This window comes from Dendrobium catenatum, unplaced genomic scaffold (assembly GCF_001605985.2).
Source record: "Dendrobium catenatum unplaced genomic scaffold, ASM160598v2 fragScaff_scaffold_1021, whole genome shotgun sequence".
In the NCBI taxonomy this organism is placed as follows: domain Eukaryota; kingdom Viridiplantae; phylum Streptophyta; class Magnoliopsida; order Asparagales; family Orchidaceae; genus Dendrobium; species Dendrobium catenatum.
The window spans coordinates 3,281,006-3,298,699 of NW_021319483.1; the positions used below are offsets into that span (position 1 = coordinate 3,281,006).

Sequence of the window (17,694 nt, forward strand, 5' to 3'; positions counted from 1 at the left end):
GGACGGCCGATATCGAATCCTTTGATTATGCACCGTTCGTTGGACTTTTGGAGGCCTTAATGTTGTCGGAATTTAGTGATCTTGGGCTCGTTGGATTTGTCTCGTCGAGCCGTTCGATTCGAGTATAAGCTCGTCAAAATCGGAGACCGTTTGGTAACTCAAATTGCGGTTTGAACCTTCCAACAGCGCTTTGAACTCTTGATTCGGACTTATTTGGGCTCGGATTGGGTCGATCTTGGTGTTTTTGGGTTCGTATTTCCGAGACGCTCAGTTTGACTGTAAGATCGTTGAAATCGGAGTTCGGATGCTCCCGGATTTAATTTTTGAAGTCTCCAACTAGTTTTTGCCTCGAGATTCGTGCCTGATCAAGCTAATTTTGTGATGATGTATCAGAGATGATTTTTTTTTTTCAACGGAAGCCTCATATTATGACTTAACAATTAAGATGTATAAATAAAATGACTTAACTAATAAATCTTAATGAAAATTTATTTTTATAGTTGATATGCCTCCATAAATTTTACTTCATTAGCAATGACTTTTGAAGAAATAGTTGAATTGAAATTTTATATAATTAAATAAAGGAACTTCCCGACTTCAATTTTAACGAATTTATAGGCAAATCAAACGTCCTTATAAAAAATTTTAAGATATTAATTGAAGAATCAAATGACCTTTTAAGTCATGTATTAATTCTTATAATAATAAAATTATTTTTTCTCGGAGAATTTAACAAGTTTAATATCTTAAAAATTTGCTGTCACTAAAGTACTCAAATGTTGAATAAATGATCTATTATTAAGGGAATGATTGTTTTTTTTCCGTCTAGCCGAATTTATCAAAATCCCCTCTAAAAAGTTATAAACAAGATCTCATTTTATGCATGAGAAATGTTCTTTTGAGTGGAGAGACTTTAAGAATTATATAGTCTTGCCTGACAATTACCATTGATGATCACTATCATAGCTATTCGACTTATTCTATATTGTAACGTTATTTGATCATCTTCAAAGTTTATCATTTCATTTACAGGAAGAATTAGATAATTAATCCTAAACGTGTAATCCTTTATTATTAAGCTGTAGTCTGTAGAGAGAAGAGCGTGCTCTGAATGATATCTTTCATTTTACATTGAACCTTTCAAGTGGGTTAATTATGTCATGGCGATGGAGTATGACTCATAGTAAGATTTCAATATCTAATTTAGTATCAACGAGGATCACGTGATGTAAATAAAGAGCACTCTTAATCATAACTTAGAATATTCTGATTTAAATCGTAATTTTTTATTTGATTTCATTCCTTTAAAGAGGAACCAATCAATCCTTGATTAATTCACCCAATACATCTAAACCAAACACAAAACAAGCCGTGTGAATGCATTTAGTTGCTTGCACGCAAACATTTAGCCATGTGAATACGAGTCATTCTTAAGTTTATCCTCCAAAGTTATTTAATCATAACAAACTTACCCACTAATTAACTGTTATTAGTTGCTAAACTAAGGAAAAGGAACCTTTATCTTTTTCTTGTGGTTATCAACAAGAATGTAGAAGGGTATATTTACAGCTTGTTATTATATAATGAAACAACTCGATCCGATCCCTTGTAATTAGCATCCAACTAACCTAATTAAGTACTTTGATCCTCCCTTAAACCATGAGGAGATTCTTCCTCATAACTTCAATGCTGTTGTTATGGCAGGAAGCAGTTCCGACGCTCGGCGATGTTGGCACTGCATCTTCCTATGATCCTCCATATATTCGTAAGCAATTCATTCTTTATCATCTTATTTTTCATCTCAGAAAATTCTTTAATTTGCACTTTAATTGAGCAGCAACAAAATGCTATGGAGACAGTAAATACCAGTTCCCAGCAAACAACATGTTTGCTGCAGTGTCCAGAAGCCTGTGGGATAATGGTGCTGCTTGTGGTAGAATGTACAGAATAAGATGTCTTAGTGAACATGGAAGGCCATGCAAGGATGGTGTAGTTGATGTGGTGGTTGTGGATGAGTGCTCCACTCATCCTTGTCCTTCCAATATTCTTCTCTCAATAACTGCTTTCATGGAAATTTCCCATAAAACAAGCTCAAACATAAACATTGAGTTCACCATGTAAGTAAATATTTATATTTGTATTATATATTTTCGCTTCCAATTGTTCTTTTCATTTAGCTCATAGCTCTCTGCTGATATCTCTGTCATCTTTCGGCAGAATTTGATGATCAGGTGTGAAGGAGACATCGATCATACATAGATTTCTAGAGCTTCATGTGACCGGCTCAAGAGAGGATGTGTTATAATGATGTGTTTGTTATCTCATATAAGTTAATATGAATAAAGAAAATTTAACCATGCACTTGATGGAGAGCTCATGATCAAGAATAAGATGATGATCTGATTGTAAAAAAGATTTTTTTTCATCATAAAAATTATTAAATAAATTAAAAATAAAAGATGTTATGATCGGATAGAAATACGACGCAGTTTATTGAAATGCTGCCCCAAATGGATCCTCGAGCATAATTGCAGTCTAGATTGGAGCTGCTTCATGTTTGTGATAACATTTACCTGTTCTGTAATAATCTGCAACTGAAGTACAGTAAATTTCTTGGTTTAGGAGGATGACATTTGTGTTTGCTAAAATTTTTGTCTTTCTTAAACTTGGAAGAAACATGTATCGTCGAATATGACTAAAATGGGCTTCTTGTTTAGGCAGGGGAGTACAGTGTTGGGGAAGTAAACCACCCAACAAATATAAATAAAAAACAAAAAATACAGTAGAAAAAAAAAGAACATAATGATTTAATGTCAAATATTCGAAATATGAAAAAAATTACAAAGCAATACTACACCAAGAAATTCAGTATGAAAATTGAGAAAAAGTATACAAATAAATTTCTTTCTCCCTCTCTCTGTGTCCTCTTGTACTATTTTACATAGAATAGACATGGAGATGCGCTTCAACAACTCTAAGGAACGCAAACTTTCAAATTAAGCTACTATCTTTTTGTTTTGCAACAACACAGAGTACAAAAATTTCAAAGAAGCATCATTATATACTTGATGAAATAGTTAAAATAGTGTTAAAACCAAACACTCCAACTTTTGAAAACTCTCCTCACACTCTGGTGTCTAATCAAATAGCAAGGCCTTTCGAGTCAACCTTACAAGAGGGAAAATAATACATGAAAAGCCTTTGAAAAACTTTTTATAATATTCTGTCATAGATGACAACCTCAGTTAGTGCACTAGGGCTTGCACCTTCTGGGAATCCACAATAATCCCCTCCTTGCTCACCATATGCCCCCAAAATATTATAAAAGTCAACTAAAACTCATACTTTAAGAATTTAGCAAACAAAATCTGCCACCTCAGAGTCTCTAAAGTTAATCTCAAATGACCTGTATGTTCCTCCTCATATTTTGAATACACAAGAATATCATTAACGAACACAATAATGAACTAGTCTAAATAATCCCTAAATACTTGATGCATATGATCCATGAATACCGACAGAGCATTAGTCACACCAAATGACATTAATTAAAAAACATATTGCTCATACATGATACTAAAACCAGTCTTTGCTACATCTTCTACCTTCATGATCAGTTGGTGATAGCTTGATCTCAGATCGATCTTAGACAATATTGTTGCTCCTTCCAATTGATCAAATAAATAATCTATCCACATAAATGGATACTTATTTTTTCATTAGTATTTTATTCATCTCCCGATAATCTATACACATTCACAGAGACCCATCCTTCTTCAAAAATAATATAGGAGCTCCCTAAGGAAATCCCAATAGGCCCGATAAAACCCTATCTACAAGCTTTTATAGATAAACTTTCAACTTCTATAATTCTCTCGGTGCCATCATGCATGAAGTCTTCTCTATTGTAATTGTACTCGGCAGCACCTCAATACAAAATTCCACCTCTCTCCTTAGGTAACCTAGACAATTCTTCAGGACAAACATCAGGGAATTCTTTCACTACGAGAACATCATCTAGACCCTTTATTGATTTATTCAAATCTCTTGCATAAGCCAAAAATACATAATCCCATTGCCTTTAGGCTTCTTCATTTACAATGCAAAAATTAAAAATGATAAGGAACAACTAATGCCTAAAAAATGAAATATACCCCTATATACAAATAGACTAACTTGCTTCTTATGAAAATAGATTAGAGCCTGATACCTACTTAACCAATCCATGCCTACTACCACAACAAACTCCTTTAGAGGAAATATGATCAATGCTGACGCTAACTTTCTACCCAAAATATTAACCTCACACATACAAACAACTGTTGTCATCTATTGGCAACATAACAAATAACACAAGACATAATTAAATAGATGCTAAACTCATTGCAAATAGAAACCGTTTAGATATAAATGAATGATTAGCACCAAAAATAAATGTTAAAAGATTGTTCAGAAATATAGACCATATATGTCAATATATTCCGTGCATCTCTCGCCTCTTATTACGTCAGACTATATATTCTGTGTTGAATCAGGGATGCACTAACTACTGGGATATACTCCCATTATGCTCCTCCAATGATCCACCTAATGATCTCTCTCCAAATCTACCTCCACTACGGGTTAATGAAGCCTCACTGACTTCTCTAGAAAGGGTTGGTTGTTACCTCTGACTTTAACTATCTCCAGCTTCATGTTTGCCCTCTCTATGGACACTGCGCCTCCTTATAACATGCATGGCCACACTTGAAGCATTAACCCGCATATAGATAATATCAACATGCATGCCTCCTTCTAGAGAAACCATAGGCTGTTGCACTTCAGATAAATTCAAATTCCCTAACACTCCCAGATGTTGCCAGTTCTCCCTCCTAGAATCACCAGGCCCCGTTCTGGGTTTTTCCCATTGAATGTACTTCTCGAGGACTCTCCACCAAATTTCTTCCTGTTAGCATCCCACATATGTTGGGTGGACATCAGATAATTTTTCACCAATCTAGCTCACTCTACAAGCTTAAAAAAATCACTAATATGAAATGGAACTAAGGGATGCCTCAAGATATCTCTCAAACCTCGCAGAAATTGATAACACTTCCCTTTTAGGGTGCTCATTAATTGGGAAGCATGCCTGACAAGAGCTATGATTGATGTCTCATACTGCATCATCATCTTGTTCTCTTGCATGAACCTCAAAAAGGACTCTTGCACCTGCTACCTAGCATAAGGTGGCACAAACTAGCTCCTAAAGGTCTTTGTGAACTCCTCCCAACTGATATCTACATTCGATCTCCCTTGAAACCTCTCTCTCCCTGCTGGCCTATCCACAAACACTTTGCCTCAACATTTCATAAAAACACCGTTAATAGAACCTTCTTGCCCTCAGGGCACTACATACTATCGAAGGATTTTTCTACTCTCATTAATCGGTCCTTAGCTGTCTGAGGCTCAGTAGTACCCTGCAAATGGGGTAGCTTCAATATGAAAAATAATTGTTGATGCTTATCAATCTCATCCTCCTTTACTTTAGCCAACTTACCCCGAGCCTCACTCATCAGTTGGGCCACCAACCCAACAAACTGTATTATCAAATCATAAGTCATTGCCCCCATGGTACTCTGAACTATTACAGCCTGACTGAAACTCTATCTTTTAGCTTCTTCTTAGTCATGGGGGTTCATAATACAACATCACTTTAATCTAGATAAAATAGGGAAATTTAATTATACAACACAACTAATAGACAACAATGTATATTAGAATCCAAACTCCACCCCATACCGATACAATTTATTTCTTGTAGCTTTAGTTAAAATTCTCCAGTCCTTCCAAATAGTTGCTCTAACACCACTTTCAACGCCCTAGGATAAAATAGAAGGATTGAATTTACTTAATCCTACAATTAAATAACTCATCACAATAATTACAACAAGAGATACTAAAATTTTAAAATATAAAAGTAGTAAAATAAACTTTAATTCTTCAAAATACAATTACAATAATCCAAATTATATAAGTATATACATTAAAAAAATTAAAAGATAAATTACAAAATCATACCTTAGGAATCCAGATCTAGAACCTTGCCTCTATACCTGACATACTCGATAGGAACTATACCTTTATTAAAAGAATAAAGTAAGCTTAAGTAGCCCAGTAGACTCCCCTCCTACTACCCCTCATAGCTAATAATATTCAATGCAATTATTAAAATCAGTTAATTAAAGAAAAATATAAAGACTTGTAAATTAGTCGAAGTATTAGCAAAGTCCTAGTATATACATAATCTCAGAGCTGACACTTACACTTTCATAACCACCTAACCACTTTTACAAAAGTTGTCGAAAGTCGTACATAATAATTAGTTTAGAGATTCACTTACATTACATTTTTACTTTTACTTTTCTAATATAATTCATACATAAAGTCAAAGTTTATTGAGCATATTTTAGAACATTTCTTAAACTTAATATAGTAAACTATTAACATATGAATTGCACTACATATCATGCACATGTTCAATGTCTTCTTATATCTTTATTTCAACTTATGCCTTCCTTTACCTCCCATACACGCCTAAAGCAAGTGGGGTCAAAATCCCTCCCACATCTACCTTAGCACTTACAATGTTGTTTAGCCTCTCACACTTACTTTCAACAAGTGTGGCCATAATTTTTCCCACATCTGCATCAAGAAGATGGGGAGAAAAATATATTTAGGGCTCTTGAAATATCACAAAAATTGCACTTTTTCACATACCAAGATATAACTTCTCCATTATCATGAAATGCGGAAGTACTTAATGTTAAATATTCAATATAATATACATAAAATGCATAAATTGCCAATAAAGCTATAATTCTAGTAGAACATAATACTCACCGAACTTTTCCTTTCAATGTCATTTTTCAAAGAAATATTCACCTAAATATTTCAAGATTTTTATATAATTACTATTATTGCCAGGAAAGCTTCCATTCAATAAAATAGTTAGAAATTAGTATGGAAAAATTAAGCATTGAAAACTAAATTATATATACCCAAAATATTTATAATAAAGAGTACAATAACATACAAAAAATCACATGTTGAAAACATCGTAAGACCCAAGAAAAGAACATTTTTGTTCTTAACTTTTAATAAATAAATTTACTAGAATTGAAATAAGACACATGGGGTTTAAGAGTTTATACTAAGCTCTACAATTTCTTAAACTAGCCCGACGGACAAATCCTAGACTTTGGCCTCCAAATCTCCCTCCCTCTTGCTTTAAGATATTTTAATATTACATTTTCACTATTTTGATCATGAAACCCACTTTCTAGCGATGCAATGCTCTCAAAGAATCCCAAAATATACTCACATGAGACCCAATGGTGCGGCAACACTTCCCAACCTGTTTCACGCTCAAAATCTAAATTTTTACCCAAAAGCTCAATGCCACCGTGCTACCAACTCATTCAATCTTTTCAACCCTAAACTTTGGTCACTCCCTACACCATTCAACATTCTAAGACTCTTATCAATTAACTTAAGATTAATGATAGGTAATAATAATAAAAAAAAGGGAAATTTACATACATACCCCTTTATAACATACTATTTATATATTTAACATCTAAAACTTTAATATTACATCCATACCACCCTATATTATTTTAATATCAAATATATCACTTATATTTCTTTCCTACCACTCATATATTTCATTTCTACCACTCATATTTTGTATGAAAATGAACTATGGGTGGTATTTATGTAATATTAAAGTTTTAGGTGTTAAATATGTAAATAGAATAGTATTGAGTGGTATGTATGTAAAACTCCCTAAAAAAAAACCAAAATTTTAACAATGATCATAATTTGGAGCACCGCGATGCTCCTCTTTCTGTCTCTAATTTGATTGACAGCACCACAGTGTTGGAATCTGGAGTGCCACGACGCTTTGCTCTATGTCTATCTCAAACTAGGCTATAAAACACAGCAAACACTTGGATACACAATGTCACATTGATGTATGGTTGTGGTTGTAGTATATATTCGCGACTGAACAGATGTGTAGCCATTATGCATTTAAAAAATATATTCAGGACTGTACGGTTGCGTAACAACTATGCATTTATAATATTTTTTTTCTTGAGACAATCCTCCAAAGCAGCATCCCAACTTTCTTGCAGCCGATGACTTTCCTGGCTTTGTTGCTAGTAATGCTCCATTTGCTGGGAAATTTCCCAGGGATGGATGACCCGATGCTTGGCCAGATCGACAGGGAGCCATTGCGCCGAATTGCTACTGATGGGTTTGTTCATGATGGGTTGTATGAACAGGTGAAGAATCCTACCAGCTTCAAATGCTGCTGTTTACCTATTATATTACATAGATTACTAAATATCATGAACTTTTGCTGATAACAGTTGATGCAATGAGATGGCAATTACTGATTTATATTGTGCGCAGAAATGAAATTGTCCTTTACTGAAGACTGCTTGAGTTTCATAGTTCTACTCCATTTTATTACTCTGGACAAGAGGGCATTGACGAGTGACTCTTAGCAGAAGAAACACACATTCAACATGTGTGTTCTTCGCTTCTACCCTTTAGATTTCACTCACTTGCACTAATTTCTTTCCAATATTTACACCTTCAAATAGTTCTACTAAGGCTGAAGGAACATTCTCAATGCCATGGGAGATGTCTTCAACTGCATGCATTCTGCCATGGCTAAGATGCTCGGAGGTCATGGACACAAAATCAGGATATGCGTGAATATAATCAGAAGCCAAGTAACCGGAAATGGTTATTCTCTTGTAAATCACATCCATCATGTCAATTCGGGCTTGCTTCTTTTTGTCTGTGTACTCTGAGATAGCACCGCAAGCGGCCACTCGGCCAAATGCATTCATGTTAGCTATTGCAACTTCCAGCATTTCTCCACCTACATTATCAAAGTATATGTCTATTCCATCTGGAAAATACCTGAATGCAACAAGAGAAGAATCGATATGTGTAACTATACCTTTTCAGTATAATATGGAACTATATGCAATTTCTCACCCACCTTCTTAGTGCAGACTTGAGCTCGGGTTCCTCTTTGTAGTTGAATACATCATCAAATCCCAGCTTCTCCTTGAGCAGATCAACCTACAATTAGAGCAATGCTTTCATACCTTTCCAGGTTAATAATACAATTTCAACACTGTATCTATTATATGTATTTTATGGTATCTGAAATCTTTTAGAAAAAGAGTTTTCCTCTAAAAATGAAGATACATATCTCTATGGGTGGTAATCTCATGACAGGAAAAAGAACATGGACTGATGGAACAAGAATTGCACTATTCATTATTTTATTCAAAAACTCCCACCTTTTTTTTACTCCCTGCACATCCAACAACATAGCAGCCTGCGAGCTTTGCATACTGGCCAACAAGGTTGCCAACAGATCCTGCCGCTGCCGACACAAACACTTTATCACCCTTTTTTGGCTTGCAGATATGAAATAATCCTGCATATGCTGTAAGCCCACTGTTACCTGCTCAGGAAGAAAGTAAAGGTAGAGTAAAAAAGTTGAAAATGGCACAAACATTCTTTAGAGAACAAATCATGTTATATAATTAATACCAACCTAAGACACTAAGATAGCAAGATAATGGAAACTGATCAACAGCCTCTATTTTGTTGGGTTCCGGCCATGGCTTGACAAGAGAGTACTCCTCCCAACCGAGAAACCCAGTAATCAAATCACCCTTTTTCCACTTGTCGTTGCCAGACTCCACGACTCTTCCCAGTCCATGCGCATCAATTTTCTGCTTTCTAGTAAATTTGTGAGATAGAAAATCAAACAATTCAAGTTTATTTGTTTTATTCTAGACCATATCCGGCTAAATACCGATTTAATTATTCTCTGTACAACTCCTTAGAAGTCCAACCATAAAAACACATAGGACCTACTTGGATGCAAGATTTAGGCCAGATTTAGGCAATATTTGAGCTAAATCCTGCCAAATGTCACAAAATACAAAATTAAATCTCAAGGCAAGTCTAATCTCTATTTCAAGGCATTTTCACCATTTTTTCCCTACATCCCGAATTTTGTAAATCCGACTTTTTGCAGATTTTGTAAGTCTGACTGAAGAAGCACACGAATTCGGAGAAATATTGCTTCGACTCTTTCAGAACTTTACTTCACACAAAGTAGAACAACAACAATAAATACATAAGAGGAAAAGCAAACTCTAGACATGCAATGGCAAGCAACTCGTTTGAAGCTCGACCCCATGAGAACCAGCGAAGCCAAAGAGGGAAGCTCTACCTCACGTGAATGGCAATGAAGAAACAGAGAAGGGGGAAAGCCAACCTACCTATAAGGATGAGATTAATTCTTAATTTCTTAATTAGATAATAATATAATTAACTTAATTAATATACTTTAAAATATAAATAATTAATTAGAAAATTAATAGTGTAAATATTAATTAAATAATTAGTTTATAATAGAATATTTAATTGATTAATTAGATAATTATAAGCTATGTTGCACCGATACACCTATTTATGAAGGCGTGCTGCATCCGATACACTGATACACAGATACGCCTTCGATACTCCACCGATACGTGTCGGATATGCCAAAGCCGTATCCAATTAAAATACTATTTAATTTCAAAAGGACACGCGTATCTGATACGCGTGCCCGTTGAAAAACAAAAAGAAATCTGAAAAAAAAGACGTATCGTATTTACTTCCACAGTTGCGAGCAAGATTCTCTCATTTTCGAGATGGATTTGAGTCTCTTGCATGAATATTTGAAAAAAGTTAAAAAAATTACTAATCTTATCACTGATATGGAAGCATTGAATAAAGTATGATATTTATTAAGAATTAGATACTTAGAAGTTCAAAGACAAACCAATGAAGAACGATAATTATCATCATCAAATTCTATGAATAGTTAACTTCATGTGCCTAAGATAATTTATGTTCACGCTTTATAGTTGTATGTACTAGTCATTTAATGCTTAATTTATCATTTTGAATTATAAGACTACAACTACAAAATCATGTTGTGTGTCACTTTTTCTTTGGTTAATTTCAAATATATGCTATTGATTGCTTTCTTAATTTTTATGTATGATTTATAAATTATAATGCTGTGTCTGCGCCGTACCCTTATCCTGTATTTTTAAGAATTGACGTGTCCCGTATCCGTATCGTGTTGTATCCGTGTCGCCGTATCCGTATCGGTGTAACATAGATTATAAGTATAACTAGTAATTAAAAATTTATAAAAATAATGTTTAATCACAAGTATAAATAGTAAATAAATGATTAATTACTTAAATTATTAAAAAATAATTAATTACATAGTTATCATTATAATTAATATTGAAATACTTATTAAAATAACACCTAAATAAGTTAGTAATAAAATACTCATTAAAATAACATCCTAATTACAGTATTCATAATTATAATTTAATTATATTAATTAAAATTAAAATTAATAAGTAACTCATATTTAAAAATATAAATATCATATGAATTAACCACCTTAAATCTTAAATAGCATTGCTAAACAATCACATATAATTTATTAAGATTTAACATATTTCTTACCAAATAGTTTTTAGAATTTAACCCTGATATATAATCAAAAACTATTTTGATTAGACACGAATCTTGAGGCAAATTTAAATTGGAAACTTCTGAAATTATTTTCGGGACCATCCGAACTCCGGTTTCAACAAACTTATAGTCTAACCGAGCATCTCTAAAAGACGAACCTAGCGACACCAAATTCGATCCGATCTGAGCCTAAATGGGTCCAAATCAAGGGCATGAAGCACATTTAGAAGGTTCAAAGTATAAATTAGATGACTAAATGATTTTCAAATGTGACATGCTTATGGTCGAATCGAGTAGCTCGATGAGACGAATCCAACGAGCCCAAGATCGTCGAATTGATATCATTAAAGCACTCTAATGCTCAATAAACAGTGTATGATCAAAGGAATCAATATTGGCCATCCATACAAAACACCCCAACATGCCTTTGATTTTCTCTTTATTTACTAGCTATGTCATTCCCAAAAACTATAAATAGACACCCCATTCTTCACAAAAAAGATCTGAGATCTCTCTTGCCACTAAGCTCCTCCTCGACCACTGTCAAGCCACTGTCGGACCACCGCCGACCATTGACCGTTATCGGACTTCCATCAGGCCATCGACAGAAACAAGACTTCTGCTCGGCCACCGACCGTTACCGGAAATCCGCCCTGCCATCGACCATTAACCGACTAACGCCAGACTTTCACCCGGCCACCGACTGACGCCGAACTTTCGCCCAGCCACTGACGCCAGACTTCTACTCTGCCACCGATAGAGGCCGAACTTCCACCTGGCCACCGATCAACGCCGAACTTCCGCTCAGCCACCGATCGACGCTGGACTTCCACTTGGACACCAATTTACGCCAGACTTCCACCCGACCACCGACCATCACAAAACCTCCGCTTGGCCAACGGCTAAAGCTGGACTTCCACCCGTTCACCAACTAACGTTGGACTTCTTCCTGACTACCGATGGATGCCAGACATTCACCTAGCCACCGATCAACGTTGAACTTCCGCTCGGGCACTGACCGACACCAGACTTACTCCTAACTTTTCCTATTATTGTAATTTCACAGTCTTTGAATTAAATGACGAATCAAGCTTTGTTATCTATTCAAATACTAGTGGAATCATTTCAACTGTGCGTGACCACATGGTTTTTCCCTTTTCCAGGATTTTCCACGCAAAAAGTTGTGTTTTTGAATTTCCTTAGAGATGTCAATATTTGACACAACCGAAAACCCGGCCCAAACCCGAACAAAAATTTCGGGTTCAAGTCAAGTCAACTTGAACCCGAACCCGGTTGGGTTTGGGTTTACCCGGAAACCCGAAATAAACCCGGTTTGGCCCATTCTTAATTAATTTTGGAGGGTTTTAAAAGATTTTTATGAAATAAGTAAATTTTATTTGTAAAAAATAATAAATCATATTGTACAAACTGTATCAAGCTTGGTTTATTTAAAATTTTTTGAAATTAATCTTACCTTAATTTGATTTTGGTTTAAATAAATCGAATTAAATGAAATTTTTTTTAATAAAACATACCCAAAGCGGGTTGAGTTTGGGTTGACCTGGACCCAAAACGGGTTGAGTTCGGGTCAAAAAAACTGACCCATTTGCAAAAACTAGTTGGGTCGAACAGTGTCGAGTCAATTTCGGGTTGGACCCGAACCCAACCAGTGACCTGATTTGGATAACCCTAAAAATCCTGTTTGTGTGCTGGATATTCGTACAATACTGAGATGAAAAATTCTAACTCTATTGCCGTGCATATTTTATCCCACAACAAACACTCTCAAGATTTAATAAATTCAGATTTAAAGGATTTAAATCCTACTTAAATTAAATCCTAACTGCATCCAAACATGCCCATAAAATTTTAACTTAATCTAAAATCTTTTCCTTAACTTTCAATCTAAGGGGCTGTTTGTATCGGATTTATCATGGGATTTAAGTCGGATTTACGCTAAATCCAGCCAAACGGTTTTTGTGCGCGCGTTAAATCCCGGGATTCCGTAAATCCCGAATTTACGGATTTACGGCTTAAATCCCGGATTTACTAAATCCCTCGGTTCGGTGGATTTAATGGGATTTAACATTAGAAGCGCGCGACAAGGGGAAAGCTTACCTTCACAGCCAGCGAGCATCTCTGTTCTTTGCTTCCGTCAAAAATTGGTCGTAATTTCCCGATCCGACACGAAGGGAAAGTCGTCTAAGGAGCGAAGTCGAAACAGCCACGAAGGAACCGAAGTAAGCGACACGCGCAATCTGTACACCTCCTTGCGAATCAACGAAGCCGAAGAGAGCGAAGTCGGAACAGCCTACGAAGGACCGGAAGTTCGTGACGCGCGCATCTTGACACCTCCCTGCGAATCAAACGAAGCCGAACAAACAACGACAAGAAATACAAACCCTCAGACGCCATCAAAGTTATTATCCATTAAACTTAATTTATATAATTTTAAACATTAATATTAATGTTATTTAATTAATATTAACAGTAGATAGTGCATAAATTATATTATCTAATTTAACCGTTAATTGATTAATTAATAATATAATTAGTAAATTAATATTAATATAATTAACTTAATTTCATATTTAAACTCCTCATTTTGATCCTGTTAGTTTGTAATTAACTTGTAGTTGAATTTTCGGTCCCTTTTTTTAATCTGACCTAAAAATTTGTTTTATTATGTTTTAATGGCAATGACTTAATTTCATAAATATCTTCCTTTAAAATTTAAACACCTCAACGTTATTACTCGATTAACTTATTTTATATTATTATAACACAATATAATTAGTTAATCTAAATAAATAAATTAATAGTAGATTAGTGCACTAAATTAATTATCTAATTTAACTTAAATTGATTAATTAATGATATAATAGTAAGTTAAATATTCAATATAAATTAGTTTATTTAATATTTCAACTCTTCATTGTTTTGGTCCATGTTAGTTTGTAATTAACTATTTTGTATTGATTTTTGATCAATTTTAATATGACACTAAAATTGTTTTTATTATGTTTTATATGCAATGCATTTAATTTCATAAATATCTCCTTTAAACTTAACATCCCTTAACCGCCATAATCTCTAATATATGTTGCCAAAAGTTTTCAGGATTTTACAAGATTTAACATTTAACATACCAAACAGTTTTTAGGATTTAACACATTTCGGATTTACTAAATCCGGATTTACAGGATTTATTAAATCCCACTAAAGTTAAATCCCACTTGTTGCCAAACAGCCCCTAAGGTTTGAATCATTCTTGAACCTTTTTTTTTACGTACAAGTCTGTCAAGCCGTTCAGAAGCCGCTCCTTATTTGGCTTCAGTACCGGCGGATATCACAAATAATTACTACATGGTATCAATGTAAAAGCAGAAATGAGGGAGGTACCTGTCCAGGAGAGATGCAGCTTGATAAAATGGAAGCTTTCTGAGAAGCACTCTCAGCTTTCATGCGATTGAGCTGGTATGGATCGATGGAGACAAAGATGTTCTTCACAATAACATCCTTAGAGCCTTTCTGGATCTCCAAGGTAAGCTGCTCTGTCCTTACCTCAAAGTCAGACATTAATGGCTTGCCTTCGATCGGGTGTTTAATCGTAACATATCTGTTCTCCACGTTCATCTTGCAGAACTATAAACCAGTTTAAGGGGCTGTTTGGATGCTGGATTTGAGCAGGCTTTAAGCTAACTACTGCTAAACAGCAAAAATGACAACTCCAAATCCTACATAAAACTTACAATGCCGTCTATTCTCCCTTTTGTCTTAAATCCGATAGTTTGGCGGATTTACGGGATTTAGCCGAAGAAACGCGCGAAAGGGGAGAAAGATCGTTACCTTGGCGGCGAGCTCCCGTCGTGACTTCCGATCCGACAGCAACAAAGTAGGAGGCAAAGAAGCTTCCTTTAGCGACTTTTTCAAAACTATTTCCGATGCAACAATAAAAGAAATGGCGACGCCGACGACGAACAACCAACCCTAGACGGACCTAAAGCTCTAGTAAGAGAATAGACAAAGAACAAACCGAAGAGCAATTATAGATCAAAAATAATTTCTCAATGGCAGAGACTGCCAACTCCGCCTGCGATCCTATCATCTTTTATTATATTTTATTTTTTGTCTTTATTTAATAAGATTAAAAGTAATTCAAGTGGAAAAAGGAGTCAACTTATTGGATAATAAGAAAATTTAATGTAGCATATAATTATAGGTTTTTTAGGTCTTCCTTTAAAAATTAGAGATTAAATAAAATTTAATAATTGATTAACTGATTGTTAATTCTAATATTAATATATAATAATTATTTTTAATTAATCTAATTAAAATTGGTAAATAATTTGAAATTAGAATTAATAATTTTAAATTATATAAATTAGATACAAATAAATTAATCTTATTAAATAATTCTAATAAATAATTTAAAATTATTAGGTTTTATTTGAGTTAGCTGACTTAAATTTTAAATAAATAATCAAATAATTTATTGTAATTATTTAATTTTTGTCATGTTAACTATTTCATAAAATTTCACCATCTAAAAAATACATTAGAAAATTTCAATATATAGAATTTATTAAATTTTATTTGGGTTAAATACTACATGCGTGTGGATTGAACTCCGACTCATTTTCTGACAAAATTACATCCTCCCCTTTTATCCGCACTCGAATCCCCTAACCTACCTACAAAAAAAAAAAAAAAAAAAAAAACCCTACTTGCAGCCAAACATTCCTAAGATGATCATGTCAGTGGTAGTGGTTGGGCCATCGGTGGTGGTGGCTGGTGGTTAGCAGTGAAAACTATCGAGTGGTGGTGGCTAGCAATGGATGCGGCAATGGTGGGTTGTAACGGTCAAGCGAGCTTCCTTGCGATGTAAATGGTTCTTTGTCAAAACTACGTAAGTTTAGTTTACCTCAAAAATAAATTGAAAGATTGTTTGGTTGTCTGAAAAAGAAATATAGTATAAAATGAATACATTCTAAAATGAATATTTTTTAAATTAATTGGAGTGCAAAAGGAATGCATGAGTTTTTTAGTTTGATTTGAAGTAAAATGAATGCGATATAAAGTGTAAAAAGATTGTGTCTAGGAGTGTTATTATTTGACCCGACCCGAAAATTTTTGGTTTGGGTCAACTCGAACCTGAACTGGGTCGGGTTCGGTTAGAGATTTCGACCCGTTTGTAAAACCAGGTCGAGTTGACCCAGAAACTCGAAATCAACCCAGTTTGACCCGTTTTTAATTAATTTAAGAGGGATTTTAAGGATTTTTATGAAATAAGTAAATGATATTTCAAAAAATTATAAACATTGTTGCACAAATTAAATTAATCTTGATTTATTTTAAATTAATTGAAGTAAATCTTATCTTAATTTGATTTATATTTAAATAAATTGAATTAAATAAATGTTTTTTTAATAAAATATACCCGAAGCGGGTCGGGTTCGAAAAATCGACCCGTTTGCAAAAACGAGTCGGGTTGAACAGTGTCGGGTCAATTTGGGGTTGGACCTGAACCCGACACATGACCCGATTTTGATAGCCCTAATTGTGTCAAGGCTAGTCAACGGTGGTCGGTGTTGGAGGCCGACGGTGGAGGTGGGTGGCTATGGTGGTGGTGATGGGCTGCGGGCTACGAGCAATGGTGGTCGGCTGCCGACAGTGGATGCTGGCAAGTGGTGATTGACCGTAAGGTGGCAGTGGAGACGATGACCATCAATAGTGGTCAAGCAAACTTTGGAATGGTGTAAATGGTTCTCGTTCAAAACTGGACAAGAACGATTTTCCTAAAAAATAAATTAGAATGGAATACACTGCATTTACTTGGATATATTTTTCATCCAACCAAATGCTAAAATTTTCAAAACCCTTGCATTCATTTTACTTTACACTAACTTTACATCCAACCAAACCACTCCTAAAATAATTACACTACATTTATTTTATTTTACTTTGCATTCATTTTTCATCCAATCAAACACAAATATTTTCAAAACTCCTGCATTTGAATACTTTACACTTATTTGACTTCAAACCAAATAGCTCCTAAATAAAAACTTT

General features: G+C 34.5%; 2 protein-coding genes across 5 annotated transcripts; one reads left to right on the plus strand and one right to left on the minus strand.

The window, feature by feature from the left end:
* Positions 1-1,596: 1,596 nt before the first annotated feature.
* On the plus strand, positions 1,597-2,121 carry LOC110102017 (EG45-like domain containing protein 2). Its single transcript, XM_028697908.1, has 2 exons — positions 1,597-1,765; positions 1,838-2,121. The coding sequence occupies exons 1-2, from the start codon at positions 1,660-1,662 to the stop codon at positions 2,119-2,121; spliced, it is 390 nt and encodes a 129-aa protein (XP_028553741.1). The 5' UTR covers positions 1,597-1,659.
* A 5,923-nt stretch (positions 2,122-8,044) lies between these two features.
* LOC110102020 (2-alkenal reductase (NADP(+)-dependent)) lies at positions 8,045-15,722 on the minus strand. 4 transcript variants are annotated; one of them, XM_020830159.2, is made up of 6 exons: positions 15,472-15,722; positions 15,025-15,258; positions 9,623-9,803; positions 9,363-9,529; positions 9,056-9,138; positions 8,045-8,973 (listed from the first exon to the last, which is right to left on the minus strand). In XM_020830159.2, the coding sequence occupies exons 2-6, from the start codon at positions 15,256-15,258 to the stop codon at positions 8,595-8,597; spliced, it is 1,044 nt and encodes a 347-aa protein (XP_020685818.1). In that variant the 5' UTR covers positions 15,472-15,722; the 3' UTR covers positions 8,045-8,594. The 4 variants fall into 4 exon arrangements, with proteins under 4 accessions (XP_020685818.1, XP_020685815.1, XP_028553724.1 ...); XM_020830156.2 differs by having other exon boundaries at positions 15,025-15,298; XM_028697891.1 differs by having other exon boundaries at positions 15,025-15,359.
* Positions 15,723-17,694: the final 1,972 nt, after the last annotated feature.